Below are 19,273 nucleotides of genomic sequence, written 5' to 3'. Positions count from 1 at the left end.
AATAATTGTGGTATCCGATTTTTAAATGGAAAGAACGTTAAACCTGTGGAAATGCATTGTTAAATTGTATATACTTAGTGTGAAAATGAATTGGAATATTACCATGTGGGTGACGCAGTTGAATGAATCTCGGACAAATGTTCAAGATAAACCAGGATGTGCAATCTCTTTGTTCCGACTTATGAATTGGGAAAAAAAGTGGATCATAAAATTCGTGAGAATAGGCAACCCATAATGGCAAGTTCAGTTGAGTTTCCTCAAGTATCGATAACTAATTTGCATGCGATTGTTACCGATCGCTAAGGTTGTCTCAAACTGTGCTCCCGTTGGTTTCCGAAAATTCTTACAGATGTCTGAAAACCAAACGACTCTACAGTGCTTTCACATTTCTTACTCGTTAAAGGGAGGGAGAAGACTTTAAAAGAAAATCGCTTCGGTGGCAAAACTTGGCTTTACCCCAACACCTCAGAATCGAAACAATAATCAGTAAATTAACTGCACACAGTATCATTCACATAGCAAAGTTAAACACGACAAGGTCACCACAGAAACTCATGTGACAGACTTTGGGACAGGAAAGGGGTTTAGCTAGTTGACTTTGCACGAAGTGACTCCACCGTCTGACTTTCCTCAGTTTTACTGCAACTTTTATCTGAAACTGAAGAGCGAGCTCGTCCGTAAGCGCTTTCGAAGTGCCAAATGACGCAAAACATGGAGGTATTTTAATCTTCACTAGCACAATGTTTCTTAGAGAAGGATTGGAGAAATTTGTCATATGATATAACAAGTGGATCGACATTGGTAGAAACTATACCGAAAAATAGTTTAAGCTGAGGCTTTTCATGTAAAAATGTCTTGAGCTGACCTGTTTAGTATTTAGACTAAAACGGTACATACTTTACGGACACGCCTCTAAATTGGGGTGTCATTTTATATCGTTGTCAGACTCCTCTTCCTATTTTTAGTGTACTGGATTTCCTTCTTTGCAGCACAACTTCAGTTCTTGTCTTACGTACAGCTTGCGTATCAATAGTTGGTGTGTCGAGTTAACCCCGACTTCCTTAAATATTTTTTGAGAAGTTTCGTGAACTTGACCAGTTCTACAGCTTTTTCTAATACATAAAACAAACAAACCTCTTCCTTCACGGCGAGAACTACTTCAGATAAAGTTTTCCTCCACCCAATAGCATCTGATGTTTCCTTTTCTTTCAAGAATTTAAGTTGAACTATCTTCAACATTTCTTGTCTCCTACTTTCCAGCCGTCTTTTTTGTATTTGCGCAACAATCTATTCAGTATATATAATACAGCTAATGGTTCTGTATTTGTTGCAGTTCTTTGCTTCCTACTTTTAGGTTGTGCTGGAATTGTAATATTAAATAAAATGTTTTTTTCTTATTCTCAGCCCACGACGATCTTGTTAAGTGAAATCCGCATTTCAGTGACGTTTTCATAGTCCTTCGATCAAATAGGTTGTAATTTCTTCGTCTCCAGTGGTATATTCTTCCACAAATGTTTCATGCCTTGGAAGACTTATCTTTCCAATATAATAATCCCTTTTCTTATTCATTCACTCATTTATTTCCTACGTTCCCAAAATCTTTGGGACTATTCTTCTGCTCATACGTATACCTTATGTATTTCTCCCAGATTGTAAGAATAATTTCATTGTCTCTGGTCTGTTACTACATGCCGTTGTTGATATTCGATTCTAAAGTCTGCGTATTTTTTCTAGCTCTTTTCTGCTTTCTGATATATCAGATAATGTTTTCCGAACCATTATTTCTTTAGCTATCTGTTTCATGCACTTTTCTATGTCTTGGTTCGTCAATCGTCTTTGCTCATTAATCAGCGCTCTGTATTCTTTGATGTCCATGTTATGTATATTTCCAGGATTTTCCATCTTCAGTTATCCATGGTTTTGTCGGTAAAACTGAACTTTGTCAATGCTTTTCTAGAGTGTGTTTGTTTAACCAAAATAAAAAAAGATAATAAATCATAAAAAAGGAGGGGATTAAGTACGTGAATGTTAAACAAGAGTTACATGGAAAACTTTCAGATCACTTTAAACATATGCACTAGAAAAAGTGAATAGTAAAAATAGTTAGTAAAGGTAACCATTATATATATTCCAAGGTAAGGCGTGATGTATAATGCGCATTGTAAATACCTTACTATCAAATACTATGATCATATATATATATATATATATATATATATATATATATATATATATATATATATATATATATAAATTTCTGTGTTTTGTGAATGCCATATTATATGTAATTATCTCCTATTTCTATATTTTACAGTATGTTTATGTTTTTGATTTGATCTCGTGAATATACCATCTAAACCCCGTTTAATTGGGGCAGTATTAAGCAATTTCGTTCATTATGTTGTTATCTATAAGTATGTATCTTCATTTTCCAGGATTTACTTGGAGTTCCGCAGCTGGTAAACCTTATTTACAGAAAGATTCAGAGAACAGTAAGTAGTTTTAAATGTAAGATCCTAAAATTACTGCTATTTTTAAATTGTTATTTGTTTAAACGTAAGATCCCAAAAATACTGCTACTTTTAGATTGTTTTCCAAAACAAATGTGATCCACAAAGGATTTTTATGAATGTGTGGTGATAGTGATCTGCCTAATGGGGCAGCTGGTTGCTCGCTGCAAATTAGGTGGGCACTACCTAATAGAGTCAGACCGCTAGTTATGTAGCAGAAAAGGTAGAGGCCAGAGCTAAAGAATGTTGTTAACTAAATTTGGTTCGAAATAAAAGTAAAGTATTTCTTCTCGATTTTCAAATTACTGAAAGTGGTTAAATTAGATAAAATTAGTTACATTTTATATCAAACACTAATTCAAGTTATCATGTCGAATTTGGAAATAATACTGTCAATATAAGAACAGATTAAGAATATTATTTGACAATTTTCTTATTATAGAAAAATTCAAATTTCCAATTAAAAGTGTTTTATGGGCTGTAGACCAAGTTTTTCCATTAGTTTAACTTTAGTCAGCGGAAGGTTAATATAAACACAAAATTAAGAAATACTTTAAAACAACATATTAAGCACACGCAAATAAGCTGTGATAGATAAATTACAAGATTATGACTCACACTATTATTTGAATGTGTTCACTTTATTTCATGATGTTAAACTAAATATTAAGCAAAATATTTGTGAAAAACATAATTTATAAAACTGATAGGTATAGTAGGAACTCAATTACATAGTATTCAATTAGGATATGTTTACACCTTAATTATTTACCAGATTTACTTATTTTAATAACTTTGTTATGCTTTTTTCTTATCTAAAACAGCAATTTCTATATTTATCTAGTTTGTAACGCAGCCTGAGTGAAGTTTTCCACACAAAGCCTAGCGCCATTGGACATTTACTGTTTGAGTAAATACACATAACTGATTTTAAATATGATGAATAAAACATTTAAATCTGAGTTACTATACTCCAAATATGAAATAATGTAATTCCAAAATTTATAATTGATATCAAGGAATTTAAATTGACTGATTTTTTAATGAACGAAATAACAAAATATTAGGTTTTACAATAAAACGACTAATTTCTGGAATAAACATGAGACTAAGTATTTTGAACAAGAATTCAACACTTACCAACATTGCTGGCTCTAGATATTATTACTTCCGTAGCGAATGTTATTTCTTGTACAATGCATTTAACGTTACCATTCCAAAAAGTAAATATGGAACACTAGACCCAATTCAAAAGCTATTAATGGGTTGCTAAACACACTCGAAAGGGACTAATTTCTTGAACTTTACTGTAATCATTATAAATGTGAAAATTTGAGTAGAATTTTTCCATTCAAAAACTTCAATGAGGCAAATATTATTAAGCCATTCACCAAATGTAACACACACTTGTAAATGTGAAGGTAATCGTTCCCATAACCTAGATAAATTAATTATTTGAATGAAGTAGCCAAAATGTTCTTCTTTATAATCTTTGTTCTAATTCCGGCAACCGAACACTTTAACTTATCGATCGATAAACTGTTTTACATTGTCACTCTAAACTACCTATATAACTTGAGAACTTTCCACAAAGAACAATTTCTATAGCACTTGAATTTACGAGTATTTGACTATGTCCAGTTCTCGATCGCTGTCGTAATTATGAGCCTACTCTATACAAGCGCACAACCTTAAGGTTCTAGTACTCGTTATTCCTGTTATAAACTCAATGGCACTGTTTACCATTTTAACCGACTATTATGTTTTTTTTTTCTATTTAATGAAACTGTTACAAGTTGGTAATTCATTGTTATCCTTAATGCATTATTTATATATTAGTTACCGTGAGTATAAGTGAAGTAAAATGATTTTAGGTAAATATTACACTTACATATGAAAAACTAGATTTAAAACTGTAATGTGTATTATTTTTGTTGTTATATATCTTATTTTTTATCGGCTAAGAATTACTGCATTTGCATCAATAGATTATACATTTTGATGTTAGAATGGATCCTCATATATTCTTGAGAGGAAACGTGGTACTAAGAAACATACCACATTTAGCTTTTTTAGAAAAGCTTCTCACACTGGAGTTCTGATACTCTCGTGCAAGAAATAATACAATATTTACAAACAACTTTGTTATATACAGAAACTCAAGCATACTGGGTTTATATGTTTTCAATCGAAGGTTCTGTCTCAACACCTCCAAACCGTTCACCTTCTGTGAGGAAAGAAACGTTCAAAAACAATGTGGCTAGATTTATTTGTGGCATAGTACGTATGTAAAAAATAGAATATTCTTGATGCTGCACATCGCGGTTCAAATGTGTTACCTCATATTTTATCGAATTCATAAATATGGTTTGTTTCTTGTTTATTTTTGACAGATTAGTGTTCAGGATTGATAAACTTGATATGTATATGAATTGCAATTTCAATTATAGTATTACTATTTATTTATTAGTGCAAAACAAATATGTTTATTATTCAGTGTTATGCAGTCTGACTTTTATGTGTTTGCGAAATATTTATAAACACGTCCCACGATCTGTTGCACTCACGTACACGAGATAATCACATTCGTCGGCAGAATGCAAGTTGTTAGATATTGACGTTTACAATATGAATAATCTTGATGAAGGTGACAAGCTCAGCAGGTTTCGTGTACAGGATTGAGATCACGGATATCTATTTATGATCCAATGCTTTTGAAGACATAGAAAGGATAAAAATGCTTTTCTTTTCGCTATTTTCAAAAGACTGGCTCAACATTTTAAAACCATTCAATGCATTACAATACACCTACCTGTTTATATGTCACAACTAATATTTTAATTCTTCCATCGCTAAATCCTTTTATTTAATTTTTGTTTACGTTAATAGAACTTTGAAACATGTAGTGTCGGTTCCGGTATCGTATTATAGTATCGTATGGTATCGTATCCGGGAAATAAACAGTTTATCTTCATATTGAGATGGAGATTCGTATTAATTTAATTTTTCTTTTCACAAGTTTATTTTTTCTTGCACAATCTCTTATGTATTCTACAATATATGTTTTATGAGTTATATTTTGAGTCTCCAGACACGAGAAATCCAGACAATAAGTTTAGCTAGATTCAACACATGTGGAAGTCATTTAGTGCACAGCATGTGCCTCGATTCAACACATGTTACTGAATACTACACTCCTCAAGAGTATTGTACGGTAGATGAACATTCCCTTGCGTTTCGCGGTAACTGTCCCTTTAAGGGTATATATCAGTGGCTTAAGTACAATTTTGTTTCTAGGGTCTTTGCTAACTTCCGGCGGGCTTTGCCTGAAAATGTGAGAATTCTGCAAGACATTTCATATACTTTACTATAGTAATTAAGATAAAAATGGTATAAGGATTATATCCCTATGTGATTCGGGAAACTATTATATACTAAATGCAATGCTTTACTTTGGTATATAAAATCGCCCTACTGGTGAACTTCTTCCAAACTTATACGTGAAAATATAACAAAGTGTTTACGGAATATAGGGAATCACAACCATTAACAATTGTTTTACGCCCGTTCCGCTAGTATTTGAAGTGTTAAATAATAATAAGCTTATTATAGCACTTACCCTCCGAAGAAAAGAAGGAAGTTCAATTTTGTTTCTTACCGAACAGAAAGAAACCTGTAAATTGAGCTGAGTTTGCTTTTAATGACAAGTAAAATTTATTATTTTCACTGCAAAGAAAGGAAGATAAGTTATTTTGCTTTCTACAATGCATTCTACACAGATGATTGATATAGGGAGTGGAAAACCAGAAATATTAAATTTATACATCTCAATGGAAGGGGGAGTGGATTCTTTTGATCAAATGCTGCATACATATTCTGTGAGTAGATAAACTTGCTGATGGCCATTAGATAATTTTACGATTGTTAGACCCAGCTGGAATTAAGACCCTAATATTGTTTAATATGGGAAAACAGAGCATAACCCAGGAATTCGAAAGGCGCAAATGCTTGGTTGAACTCGGAGTGCAGTGAGCCTACCGTACTTGCATTAACGCCTGTCATGAATCCTACCGAAAGAGCTACGGGTTCAGTTCAGAAAGTTATTGGAGAAGACGAAGGTGGAAAGAGATGGTAGAATTACAAGAGGAACCACTTCAAAATTCCAGAATGCAAAAACAAGTGAGATGTCAGTTATGTTAGAGAGTGACTGATAAGAAAACGAATACGCTGTGTGCCAAATGTCACATACCAATTTGTGCCAGCAGTTAGATGTGTGCTATAATTTTTGCAAATAAACACCGAATCAGCAGTAATATGGAAGCTGACATATTTCTAAACATTTTTTTAAACTAGTGTCTGAACTTGATATACTCTTCTATACGATAGATATGTTAATAACCATTTCATATATCTGAGATCACCAGTAACACCACGTTAGTGTTAATGAATGTAATATTTATATTAGTTATCCAGCGTAAAAGTTCTTTTATTACAACGTAGCAAATATTAAAGAAGGTATCAAAGAGGATTAAGAGGTTTTACGACGAATCCAATATTTCATTCATTATGGGTTGGTGACATCAAAACACTTACATAGATTAGAGTAATGCATTTTAGAAGTAAAAGTTCTTCATTGATACGAGCTAATAACAAGGGTTAATTCTATAACAACTTATTGGAAGGGTGAACTGAGATAAATCGCACAAAGAAGACTAGAACTATTCATTTTATCATATATCATCATCACTTGTCGCCAGTCAGGATTTCATTGTACTCTATTTCCTGTGAACGGTGTACGCTTCAACGATAAAATTCAGGATATACAAGAGAAATATGTGTTTGTTAAGCATATCACTTAGTGTATAGAGCAGGTTAACGAACAAGACAGAACCTTATTCAAGGAGATTTAAATCCTATTATTTTGCGGAATCAAACTATGTGTTTATCATTACTTACTCATCATAAACGTTATTAAAGATTTTATTTCAAATAATTTTCATCTTTCAGCATTTTGCTAAAACATTGACTTAGGTTTGTACATTAGAAGAAACAGAGTAACAAAATCTTTATAAAATACATTTAATTGAATTTTATTTATATTTTTATTACAGTTTCAGGAACCCTTGCCACCAGATCAGAATGAATACCTTAATTCAACCCAAGCTCAAGCAGTAAGTACATCAATATAATGAACTTGTCATATAAAGTGTTACACAAATATGTCATTCCTAAGTATATATAAGCCTGAAGGTAGAAACTTATTAATCACTTAATCATCTATCTGTAAGATATTATCATACAAATTCACTTCTGAGAATATATCAATATGGATGATTTTCTCTTGAATAAGATTTTATTTCATTTACATAAATTTGACAGCCCCAAATAAAAGTAATAAGATATATTTTAAGTAGAATAACTTAGGGATAAAATAATTACCCAATGTTTGGTTTCATTATTCAAATCAATTATGTAAACGTTTTTAAAGTTTAAATTGTATGAAGTGGAAGAAATCATTTATTGTATTAGAATTATTATATGTGTGCCTATTATTTCTTATTTCTCACTTCCATAACAAAAGGACATAACACTAAATCTTCTGTATTTTAGGACATAATGTCTCACTTATATGACAACCTCTTTAATAGTTTAATCAGCTAGAGGAGATAAATTTGTTTGTCGTCTTAGTTTTTGAAGTAAATGGGCTTGCTTACTTAAGCAGCATACAGTTCACAAGAAAATGAATTCATATTAATTTAACGCTTACTAACATATTTATCTAAATGATTCCACTAATCCCACACCCACTGAATAAATTACATTGAGGCTAACAATTCATTGACTATTTATTGTACCCATTATTTCTGAAGTTGGTTTCAAGTTATTTATTGTTCTAAAATACACTAACTTTAAGAGATCATATAATAAGAACTACTCTGTTAAAGTTTAAAGAGTACATTATATTACTTGGACCAATTACTATTTTGAACCTTTAGATAATTTTCTTTCTACAAATTTAGCATCCACAAACCACCTTATTACGCCGAAATAACTGCTCGTTTCGGTTATTTTGATGCATTAATCTACCGAAATATTCGAAATCAAGATCTATTAATTCTAACTCTTCATCTGCTGTCATCGCTCTCACTGTGTTCATTAACATAGGTACGTTAAACCGCTTGTAGGATTGATACTACTCCGGTGGTCTCACTCTCTACACTAATTTTCAAAAATCAAAGGTTCATGGTGTGAAGAAGAAATATCAATTAAATACTATATTAAAAGAGATCATCCTTATAATATAATAAGTAATTGATTGAGGGCAGCAAAACAGGAATGCGCAGTGTGGCGATTGTTCCAGTCACGAGGAACTTTATAGAGGAAATAAAGGCTTGCATAGACAGAATTCCCGGAACACAAATTTAAAACAAAGTAATAGTCAGAAATACATGGAAAACAAAAAGAGAAACAGGGGTTAAAATAATATATGTAAGATAAAACTAATGAAGATACATAGCAAAAAAACAGTAAAATTTGAGAAAAGAATAGAAGACTAAGAGCGGAAACGAGAGCACAAAGGTTTAAAAAATCTCACAGAACCTTCATACGGATAGTAGTAGCAATGTAGATAAGAACACGGCTAACTGAACCATTTCCACCTCTTCAATAACAAGTCAAATATATGAGGCAGTACTTGACATTGTCTGAGATCAAAGTATTTTGGGTATTCGAAGGAAAATGTGCCGAATTCTCTGTAGAAAAAAAAACATTCTTTTTAAAATAAGAAAAAATTTAAAGTACACACAAAATACCTTGAGTCAGTTTACAGTGTCCAATAATCATACGCGAAAGGAGTATTAAATATATTCAACTAGAACCTGATGATGTAGCCAATAGTCCAAGAATTGCTTAACAGTTAGTTTATATTTGCCCGCTTACAACCTCACTGCCTATGAAAGCGCATATATATATTAAGATACATAAATATATCGAAGAAGAAAAGCAATATCACAATGTCACTTCAGGCATTCTTGATAGCTCTTTCGGTACTTTTATTTGTATGACTGCCGACATGAACAAAAACCCAACAGACAACGACAAGACAACCTTGATCCTATAAATGACAACATCTTTCAAGAATGTATTCAACCAAACTGTGCTCTTTTAAGACATTCAGATCTCACGCAGCTATGTTCTTTGAGTTTGTTAACACTTCTGGACCTATCCTCGTACGCCGTACGTTGTTCGTATTTTGGCATGCAGGACGGACCTTCAATCTTATGTTATGGCTGGGGAGACGAAGATGTTTTTGTGTTTTTAGCCCGATATGTTATTTTATTTCTTTCAACTCATGAAAAGTTTTGTAGTAGTGTTTGAGAGAATGTATCTTTAGCTTCTGGAAACTACAAATAGTTTTACAAAAATGTTTATATATGGTATTTTGTTAGCCAATACATAATAACATAATCTTAGTCCCAAAAACTGGAAAGATGTGCTGAAATGTATTGGTAGTAATTATAATATAATATTTGGCCTATATATATATATATATATATATATATATATATATATATATATATATATATATATATCGGGTGTTGCAAAATAAGTGTTACAACTCTTGGGAGGTGACTCCTACCACTGATACAAGAAGAAAAGTTCTCTTGAACTTTCGGCTATCGGACATAGTTTCAGATCTACAAGGTGCCGAAAGCGTGGGAAAATCACTTTCGGACGTCAATAGTTCGGAAACTATCCAACGTAAAGAGGGCGGGTAAAAACTTCACTGAAGAAGTCATACCTGCTGTATTGAATTTTGGATGTTTCACAATCCTGCCATGCACGCGCAAGGGATTCCCCAAAGGAACGTAGGGAGTCCCGAATGATCTGCCAAATGAAAATTGGTCTAAATGGATATGAATTGATAGGGTTTCTACCAGGTAACAATAATTCGTTTGTATTAAGTCGATATCTGGAACAAATACAAAATGGCGGACACCTTCATGCCCGTTGTGTGTGGTTGCATAATCGCCAGGTACGGATGCTGGCCAACCGTGAGTATCGGTAGAACACAACAGATGAAGCAGGGTGATTCACATGTGTGGAAACACGTAACGAAAAATGCCCAGAGATGCACTCATACTCAGTAAACGTGATTTCAAAGCGTCGGAAATGTAAGGAATAGCATCAAGAACATGAAAGCCATTGTCAATTCACCAATAATATTTCATCAATCCGATGCAATATGATCTGCACGGTTGCATACCAATAAGGATGCAACAACTGAGGCAAAGTTGAAATTGTGCAAGGGGACTCACGAAGAAACTGGGAAAACTCAAGGAATGTCAGTAGTGGGATCGCATGAGCGATATTGAAATGTGGCTAATGTGTGTTGATATCAACATGTAGCTAATGGACAAATGTCAACATGTCCCACCACTGTTGGGACACCGTCCCACGTGCAAAAATTAGGAAAATAACGTTGTAGATTCTGCTATTACATCTGGTGCACTTTTTGGTAGAACGTAACTAAAACCCGATTGTATCAATGTCCCTCTTTGTTTGGGGCATTTTCCCACAGTCGACACATATGAAAAGATATCTCTTAATCCATTGATCAAAATCTGATAGACCGTGAATATAACAAACTTGTATCATGTCCCACGTCTTCTGGAACATATGACGTACTCGAAATATAGGAAAATACCTCCAGAAATCCATATCTTACATACAGTGCACATTCCAAGACAAAGACGAAAACGAACGAATTTGGCACATGTAACACTACTGCTGGAACACCATACATATGGAAAATATAACGACATGAGAAATAGGAAGAAACCTCTTAAGGTTGGTTTAAAGGGACAGGTTTTGCCGATAGGTGTTACTACAGTCTTCGTATCTCTCCTGTATTTTTTACCTTTCACGAAAATTTACAATTTCCCAAAATGTACAAATTTCAGCCTAGAGACTAGACCGGATTGTTGAAATGGCTGGATTGTTGAAATGTACATCCAAACCTTTAACAATATAACTATTTCAACAATGAAGAAAATTCTAAATGAAAAATCGGCCCGGACTGTTGAATTTGATAGGGTATGAAGTTCCTTTTCTAAAAAATTTGAAGTCTCTAAGTTGAAATTTGCAAGAGAAATTGTAAAGTTTCGCGAAAGGTAAAAAATACACGAGAGAGATACGAAGACTGTAGTGACACCTATTGGCAAAACTTGTCGCTTTACACCACTCTGATTGTTTACATCTGTGCAGTAGGAGTAACAAAATGAAACACACAAGCATGTCGGAGGTTGTACAAGAGCACTTGCCAAATAAAGTGTGTAATCCTCAAAGAAATGAATACAGAAAAAGTGAGGCTCCGTCGAAGCCTCAGGGCTAGAGCGCTCGCTTTCGCTTGCGTGGTCGCGGTTTTCAATTCTATTGGGAGCCCACGGCCTCAGATTCAAGACCTGAGTAGTTATTTTCCTATTTCTCGTACGTGGGACGGTGTCCCAGCAGTAGTGGGACATGTTGACATTTGTCCATTAGCTACATGTCGATATCAACACACACATTGGCCACATTTCAATATCGCTCATGCGATCCCACTACTGACATTCCTTGAGTTTACCCAGTTTCTTAGTGAGTCCCCTTGCACAATTTCAACTTTGCCTCAGTTGTTGCATCCTTATTGGTATGCAACCGTGCAGATCATATTGCATCGGATCGATGAAATATTATTGGTGAATTGACAATGGCTTCCATGTTCTTGATGCTATTCCCAGGGGTGCCCACAAGGGGGGGCTATGACGCAAACTGCGTCATTGAAATATTTGGGGGGGGTAAAAATCTATATAAATATGTTAGATGGGGGGGGTAAAATTAATCGAAAAGAAGATTTTTTCATGGAAGAACACCTACGGATAGACAATTGGGGGGCGGTGCGTCATGGACATAAGGGGGGGTGGGCACCACTGCTATTCCTTACATTTCCGACGCTTTGAAATCACGTTTACTGAGTATGAGTGCATCTCTGGGCATTTTTCGTTACGTGTTTCCACACATGTGAATCACCCTGCTTCATCTGTTGTGTTCTACCGATACTCCAGATGTCTTTCTATCGCATTTGAGTACAAATTCGTTACACTTAATACTCAGAACGTCACTGTTGGCCAGCATCCGTACCTGGCGATTATGCAACCACACACAACGGGCATGAAGGTGTCCGCCATTTTGTATTTGTTCCAGATATCGACTTAATACAAACGAATTATTGTTACCTGGTAGAAACCCTATCAATTCATATCCATTTAGACCAATTTTCATTTGGCAGATCATTCGGGACTCCCTACGTTCCTTTGGGGAATCCCTTGCGCGTGCATGGCAGGATTGTGAAACATCCAAAATTCAATACAGCAGGTATGACTTCTTCAGTGAAGTTTTTACCCGCCCTCTTTACGTTGGATAGTTTCCGAACTATTGACGTCCGAAAGTGATTTTCCCACGCTTTCGGCACCTTGTAGATCTGAAACTATGTCCGATAGCCGAAAGTTCAAGAGAACTTTTTTTCTTGAATCAGTGGTAGGAGTCACCTCCCAAGAGTTGTAACACTTATTTTGCAACACCCACCCGATATATATATATATATATATATATATATATATATATATATAATTTCGTGTATCGTAATATATATCGTTTTCTTCTTACTAGTATCATACAAAATGTCCTTATTAGAACTAGTTATTTCACTGTAACCTACGTGTGCACATAAAACGTAATTTCAACTTTCCTTGACGATGCAGCAGCTCAATTTTATCAGCAGCATAATGATTTGTATCCAATTTTACATGTTTGAACACATCTGCTCCAAAGAAATTTGATATACAATCTAACGAAGTACATAAAGTGTCAATTTTATCAGCAGCATAACGATTCGTATCCAATTCCACATGTTTGAACATATCTGCTCAAAAGAAAATCGATATACAATCTAAGGAAGTACATAAAGTGTCAAGAGGAACATTAAACCCTACAATTTTTTGGAAAACAGCCAAACACGGTTGGTCATCACAAAAAGGGCATATTCGGTCACTCCATTGTAAATTGCAAACTTATGAACTTACACGTGGATCCTTCTGCAACACGGAATTAAAATCGTTCGATACAGAACTACTGTTTCTGTTTCCGTTACTCCATCCTAACTGAAAGTCTAGATATTTATCTCCTTCTAAATCAATGTCACTTATATCAGATCGTGATAATTCACCAAGTACTTCTATAACATCTTCAGCATCCACATGATCACGGCTGTGTTTGGAAGCCATTTTATCAAAGTGCAGAGGTCGAGCTAAACTGGGAAGAAGGAACGCTGGATATTACTAGTGCTTAAATATGTTGGCTGTGTGGCTAACGAAACATTTCAATTCAATGTAATAGTTACGAATGCTGTGTTAGGTACATGCACGACCGTTACATTTCATTTAAATTTCAAAACGTATGTTGTACGAGCAACGTGCAGAGACACAAAATATTGTCAACGTACGCCATACGGGCAACGTATAATAGTTCACAAAATGATTTCATGCCCCGTGCCATAAGTGTTAAAACCACTACACGAAGTAACAAAACATCAGCTCAAGGTACTGAGAAATCAAACTTGAATTAAATTTAACAGTAAATTCTGAACCATGAACTGCACACTAAGTTTGGAGCTGTAATCTTTGTTGACAAAGGACCAGCCATTTGAATTTCTATTCTTAAAAGAGTCCTTATAAACATTTTAAGATCGGGGTATTACATTAACAATGCTTCTAATTTCTTCTGGTATGCATACATATTGGTGTCTTGTTTTACCTGTGAAGAAAGGCAGGGATGGAGTCTTAGTGGAGAAAGCAGACATGAGAGAGGAACATATAATTGTCAAATAGCCAACTCACAAAGTTATAAATGTAACATGGGCGTGTAGCGCAAGGCTAGGCAGCTAGGCGTTCGCAAATTTGCCCACTGTGGAGAGACAATCTGAATGAGTGAGTTGGAATACAACGTATAAAACCAAATTATTGACTGCAAGTCTTGCTCAATAACAATTTAAAAACAGTTGCTTCCACATGAGCGCTAGTCACGGGAGTAGTACTTAACGCTCCTCTATCTAGGCAAATATTCAGGTGAAGAATGTGTAAAAATGTTTCAGACGATAAGAACAAGAGTTCATCAAGTAGCAATGGTAAAACTCATAGACATCCTCAGACCTGCACAGAATTCGCCGACGCAAACGGTTAACAGCTTTACTGACGTTAAGCCGTGTCCAGAATTACCAGTATGCTTGAAATGCTTTGCAAGAAGAGCTACAAAAAGTTACAAATGCAATAAAAATCACTAAATTGTAAGATTTCAGGTGACACAAAGTGATATTAATTCTTAAGCCTATTCGCGGCCGAAAATGACTCGGACTAAGATTTGTATATAGGGAACACATTGGAAGCAGAATAGGAAATAAAATTAGCATTACAGCTGTTTGTAGTTAGGAAACGATGTGAATGTACGAAGTAAGAAGATAATATGGCGCGCCCGTTACTACGCTGCATGTAGCTGGAGTATCGAAGTACTTATCGCGATTATAATGCTTATCATGTTTATAGAAACCAGAAAAAATATTATACTGGGGAGGCGTGAAATTTGTCTCGTACACAGAAATAGGTGCTGCAGAGTGGTCACAGACGATTTTCCAGACGATAAGAGCAAACTGACATATGGGCAATAAAACTATAATCTAACTTGAACCATATTACAATAGGGTATTACGCAGTACAACAGTATGATCAGCACTCACGTGTAGCGATAAAGTATATGGAATAGGTCCACAACACGGGGACAAAGAATACTCAAGAATATAAGTTTGCGATGTCGAAATAGGCAACATTTAAGTCTAAGACCAAGTAAGCGAAATATATATACGTAAAACAGATGAGTGTCACTAAAATTGACGTCTGACGAGGAAGCCGAATCAAGTGTGACAAGAGATTGTTGACAAGTTTATGAGCAATTGAAGTATTTTGTGCACAACTAAATCCATTAGAAGAAAAAAAACCTCTATCTCAACTCTTCCGGAGATATAGAGGAATAGAGGGAAGGCCAATACTCCGATAAATTGTGAATTTTTGAATATGTAATGATAGTATAAGCCAAAGGAACTTCAAACATAAAGGGGTTCTTTATCCACGAAACTTCAGTAATACATCGTCTTTAATATAAGGTTTACAAAACCGAAGAAACCATTAAAATTCTGGGAGAACAGGTTTTGGAGGGGGAAATGAAATTAACAGAGTTCCATTGTTGCCTGAAATAGGCGTGTGAGTTGTCAATGTACATGTTGTTTGGTACGCTGAATCGAATAAAAGCATCATCATCTCAAAGAGGATGAAAAGTGTAAAAACAAATTGTGGCCGTTCGAACTTTCCATTGCACTAGCTTATATAATTTGTATAGTTTCACAAGGTATGCTCGTACGTACGTCGAAACTACTTTACTTTGTGATGCAGTGTTGTTATCATGCAACATTTTATGTGATATAGAGTACACAAATTTTTGTGCGTAGAGGCTTTCACTTTTTAAGTGGAAGCTACACTTTTGTTTATTGATTCATACTTTGCTTTTAAATATGTCACACAACTAGCCCCTGTCGTCCTTACGTTTGCGACAATATGTATTTGTTTCATATTATTTGATATTATAGCGCTTTTGCACAGAATATGACTTCGTATATTTGTTCCCATAATAATGTTTCTGTTCCTTCAGAAGTATAATTCATACATATTAGTATCACTTTTCTCACTTTCTACGACTTAAAGACATAATATTATTATACTATACTATTATTTTTATAGCCTTGCTAGGTTTCAGAAATGTGAGGTTAGAGACGATTAGTAATATTGCACCTAACAGTACTAACTGAAACATAAAATTTTATGGTATTCGCTTCTTTATAATAAAGGGAAGAGTCAAGGCGGAAATATGACGGACAATATAAGTTTACCATAGACAACAGGTACGTATCAGTAATGGTAGCAAAAGGGACAAAAAAGATTAAGAGATGTTTTCTTCTATAATACGCCTTATATCTACATTAAGAATGCTCTGAATGAATACTACTTCGTTGATATATTTCACAAACTAAAATGCTGTCGAAGTTCAGAGACCAAGCAGAGGGATTATCGTTAGAACACACAAAGGTTTTGTGGATTTACAGCACTATCACTACCTTAGCGAAATTAGCGCAAGTATCAGATTCAGCCGAAACACGGCCTTTTTGTTTGCATCATGTGGTGATATTTGAAACTGTACATTTATTAGGAATTGAAGAACGAGCTTCAAGCCTCTAGTAAGTAACATTCATATATTATGAACCTGAAGGTAAGAATCAGTAACTGACCAGCAATAAGTTCATCAGAAATTGTATTTTTGATGTAGGAACACTACAACAAGCTCTGACAAGTTCTACTCTTCTGGAATATTTTAGAAATCCCAACACGATACTGCTGCACAAGATACATTCAGTAGACAGTCAAGATCCCAGTCTACAGGCTTTATAGTCTCCACTTTTGCAGTTTTCAGTGTATGCAATTCGTCGATATTTTCCGCTAACGAAGTGCCATTCTGTAGATTTTTCTATCTTTAAAATTCTGTTGTGTTGTGATAGATGACTTTGTAAATAACGAAAAAGAAGACCATGTTTTCAATAACATATGGAGAGGTAGCGTCGATACTCATGACATAAGTGTATTTTCTCTTTATTCACGAGACGTGGGTCTCCGGAAATCCTGATAGGCTTCTTTTCCGCATTTATTTCTCAAAACAACTTGAATCAGTCTCACTCTTAATTTTGGCTACATAAAACGGAGTGATTACTTACGAAACTCTGTAGCTTGTTTGTTCTGAAAAGAGACTGAAGTAGTTAATGTATAACACGGTAGAGTAAATAATTTATGAACATTTTGTAAGCCAAATTAAGTTATATGTCAACAAAACCTATTCAACATACTTGTTTATGTACCTTTATTTTGTTACCTGGAAATGAGACATTATCGCGATGTGAGTATAAGACATCATCCTATTATTTCTATTACCAAGCACCTAAAAAGCAAGAACACTTGAAAACGCCGAAACAAATGGTTAAGTAGTAAAAACGTATACTTTTTAAATTTATGAACCATTCTAAGCACATGAAAGTTAGAGTTTAATATTGTAATATTCTTCGTGCTTCCACGTGTACCAACACCAAGATGTTGTTAACCATCGCCAAGGTTGGGCAACGGAAGTAAATTCATCCATTCCAACACGCCATAAGGCGCATGGTCTTCAGTAATCGCTAAGTTATTTACAGGAAATTGGATTTTATGTATATTATTTATTAATGTTGTACAAAAGGAAAACCTATCGTAATAAAAGGCTGTAGTAAAGTAAAACTCGCCTGTATCATATGTTTGTTCTACCCTAAATGAAATAATACAGTATATAAATATAATATTACAAATTCCATATAGCGAAACATTCTGAAGTAAACGTTATAATTCTTTTCTTAGAGCGCAAGAGAAGCCATTTTGACTGGTTACGTCGATACACTTGTGGCCGATTTGGATAACGTAAGTAAAATTAATTTTATCATAAAGTAAAGTTAAAACTAATTCGAGTATATTGCCTACGTACATTGAAATTTTGTTATATAATGTTTTGAAACTTTGTGTTGAGTTGAGTTGATTTTAGTTTAGAGTCCCTTTAAGCAGCGAGGCAATATGAGACGTGGACCTTCGGATTAACGTGGAATCCGAACTATATGAGCTCCAGCCGGGAATCGAACCCGGGTCCCTCACGGCAAAAGGGGCTCTTGCCACAAACGGGCTCTTGAAACTTTGTGAAACTTACGTGTATGTATATAACAAATACAATAAATTGGTATTAAAATAATAATACAACCCTATTTTGTGTCTAGAGACGCTGATTTTAATATTCTAATAAATGTTGATATTAGAATCAGACGTATCTTTTCTACGTGTTTCAGTACTGGATTTGTTAAAATGTAAATGTGTTTTCAGTAAGTACCTTTCCTTTACAATACTGTTCGTATTATACTTTGTAACATGTCAATAAAAATCTTGAATTTATAGAATAATCTAAAATTCACTTTCTTTTTGTACCTAAATACCTTCTACCTAAAAATCTTATACAGGAAAAAAGATACAAAAGACATTAGATAGACCTACATGATTTTCAAAACGTTCTCAGATCAACTTCATTTTATAGGGAGACTAAACCTTCAAAATTCAAAGGAAGGCAAAATAATATAAGGTGAGTAATGAAGATATCGAATAACGTTGCTCCATCTGGCAAAGTAAACAAGTACGGGAAATACTACGATGTGCTTCTCTTCAAATAAAGGATAGAAACTAGATGGGTAAAGATTCTGAAGGAAACTACAACATCCTACAAATAAAGTGTTCGTGAAATATTTGTGGATCAGATTATCAATAAATTAAAGAAAATCGTAAGAAAACTTGTGAGAGAAACGACAAAAACAGTCTTCATTGGTAACAACAAATGATACTACAATAAAAAGTCAAGCAGCTGTGAAGGAAAACAAAGATCAGCACAAAAAGTTGTGGAACTCTTGAAGTTAAGTAGATCCGATAGATTACAATAAAACGAATAAAAACGCATAGAAGTCAGTTGCTGTAATAAATGACACGACTTATTATATGGTATATACCAACCTG

At 34.3% G+C, this 19,273-nt stretch overlaps 1 protein-coding gene across 1 annotated transcript in view; it reads left to right on the top strand.

The window, feature by feature from the left end:
- The window catches only part of LOC145661490 (uncharacterized), a 112,861-nt gene that overhangs the window by 34,245 nt on the left and 59,343 nt on the right, over window positions 1-19,273 (top strand). The window contains exons 4-6 of the mRNA XM_081726806.1: window positions 2,436-2,492; window positions 7,622-7,681; window positions 18,086-18,145. Coding sequence (XP_081582932.1) covers window positions 2,436-2,492; window positions 7,622-7,681; window positions 18,086-18,145 — 177 coding nt within the window. The remainder of the gene's footprint in view (window positions 1-2,435; window positions 2,493-7,621; window positions 7,682-18,085; window positions 18,146-19,273) is intronic.

The sequence above is a fragment of the Thermobia domestica genome, chromosome 10, assembly GCF_964235325.1.
Source record: "Thermobia domestica chromosome 10, izTheDome1.hap1.1, whole genome shotgun sequence".
In the NCBI taxonomy this organism is placed as follows: Eukaryota; Metazoa; Arthropoda; class Insecta; order Zygentoma; family Lepismatidae; genus Thermobia; species Thermobia domestica.
This window is presented reverse-complemented; position numbering and strand designations above follow the sequence as displayed.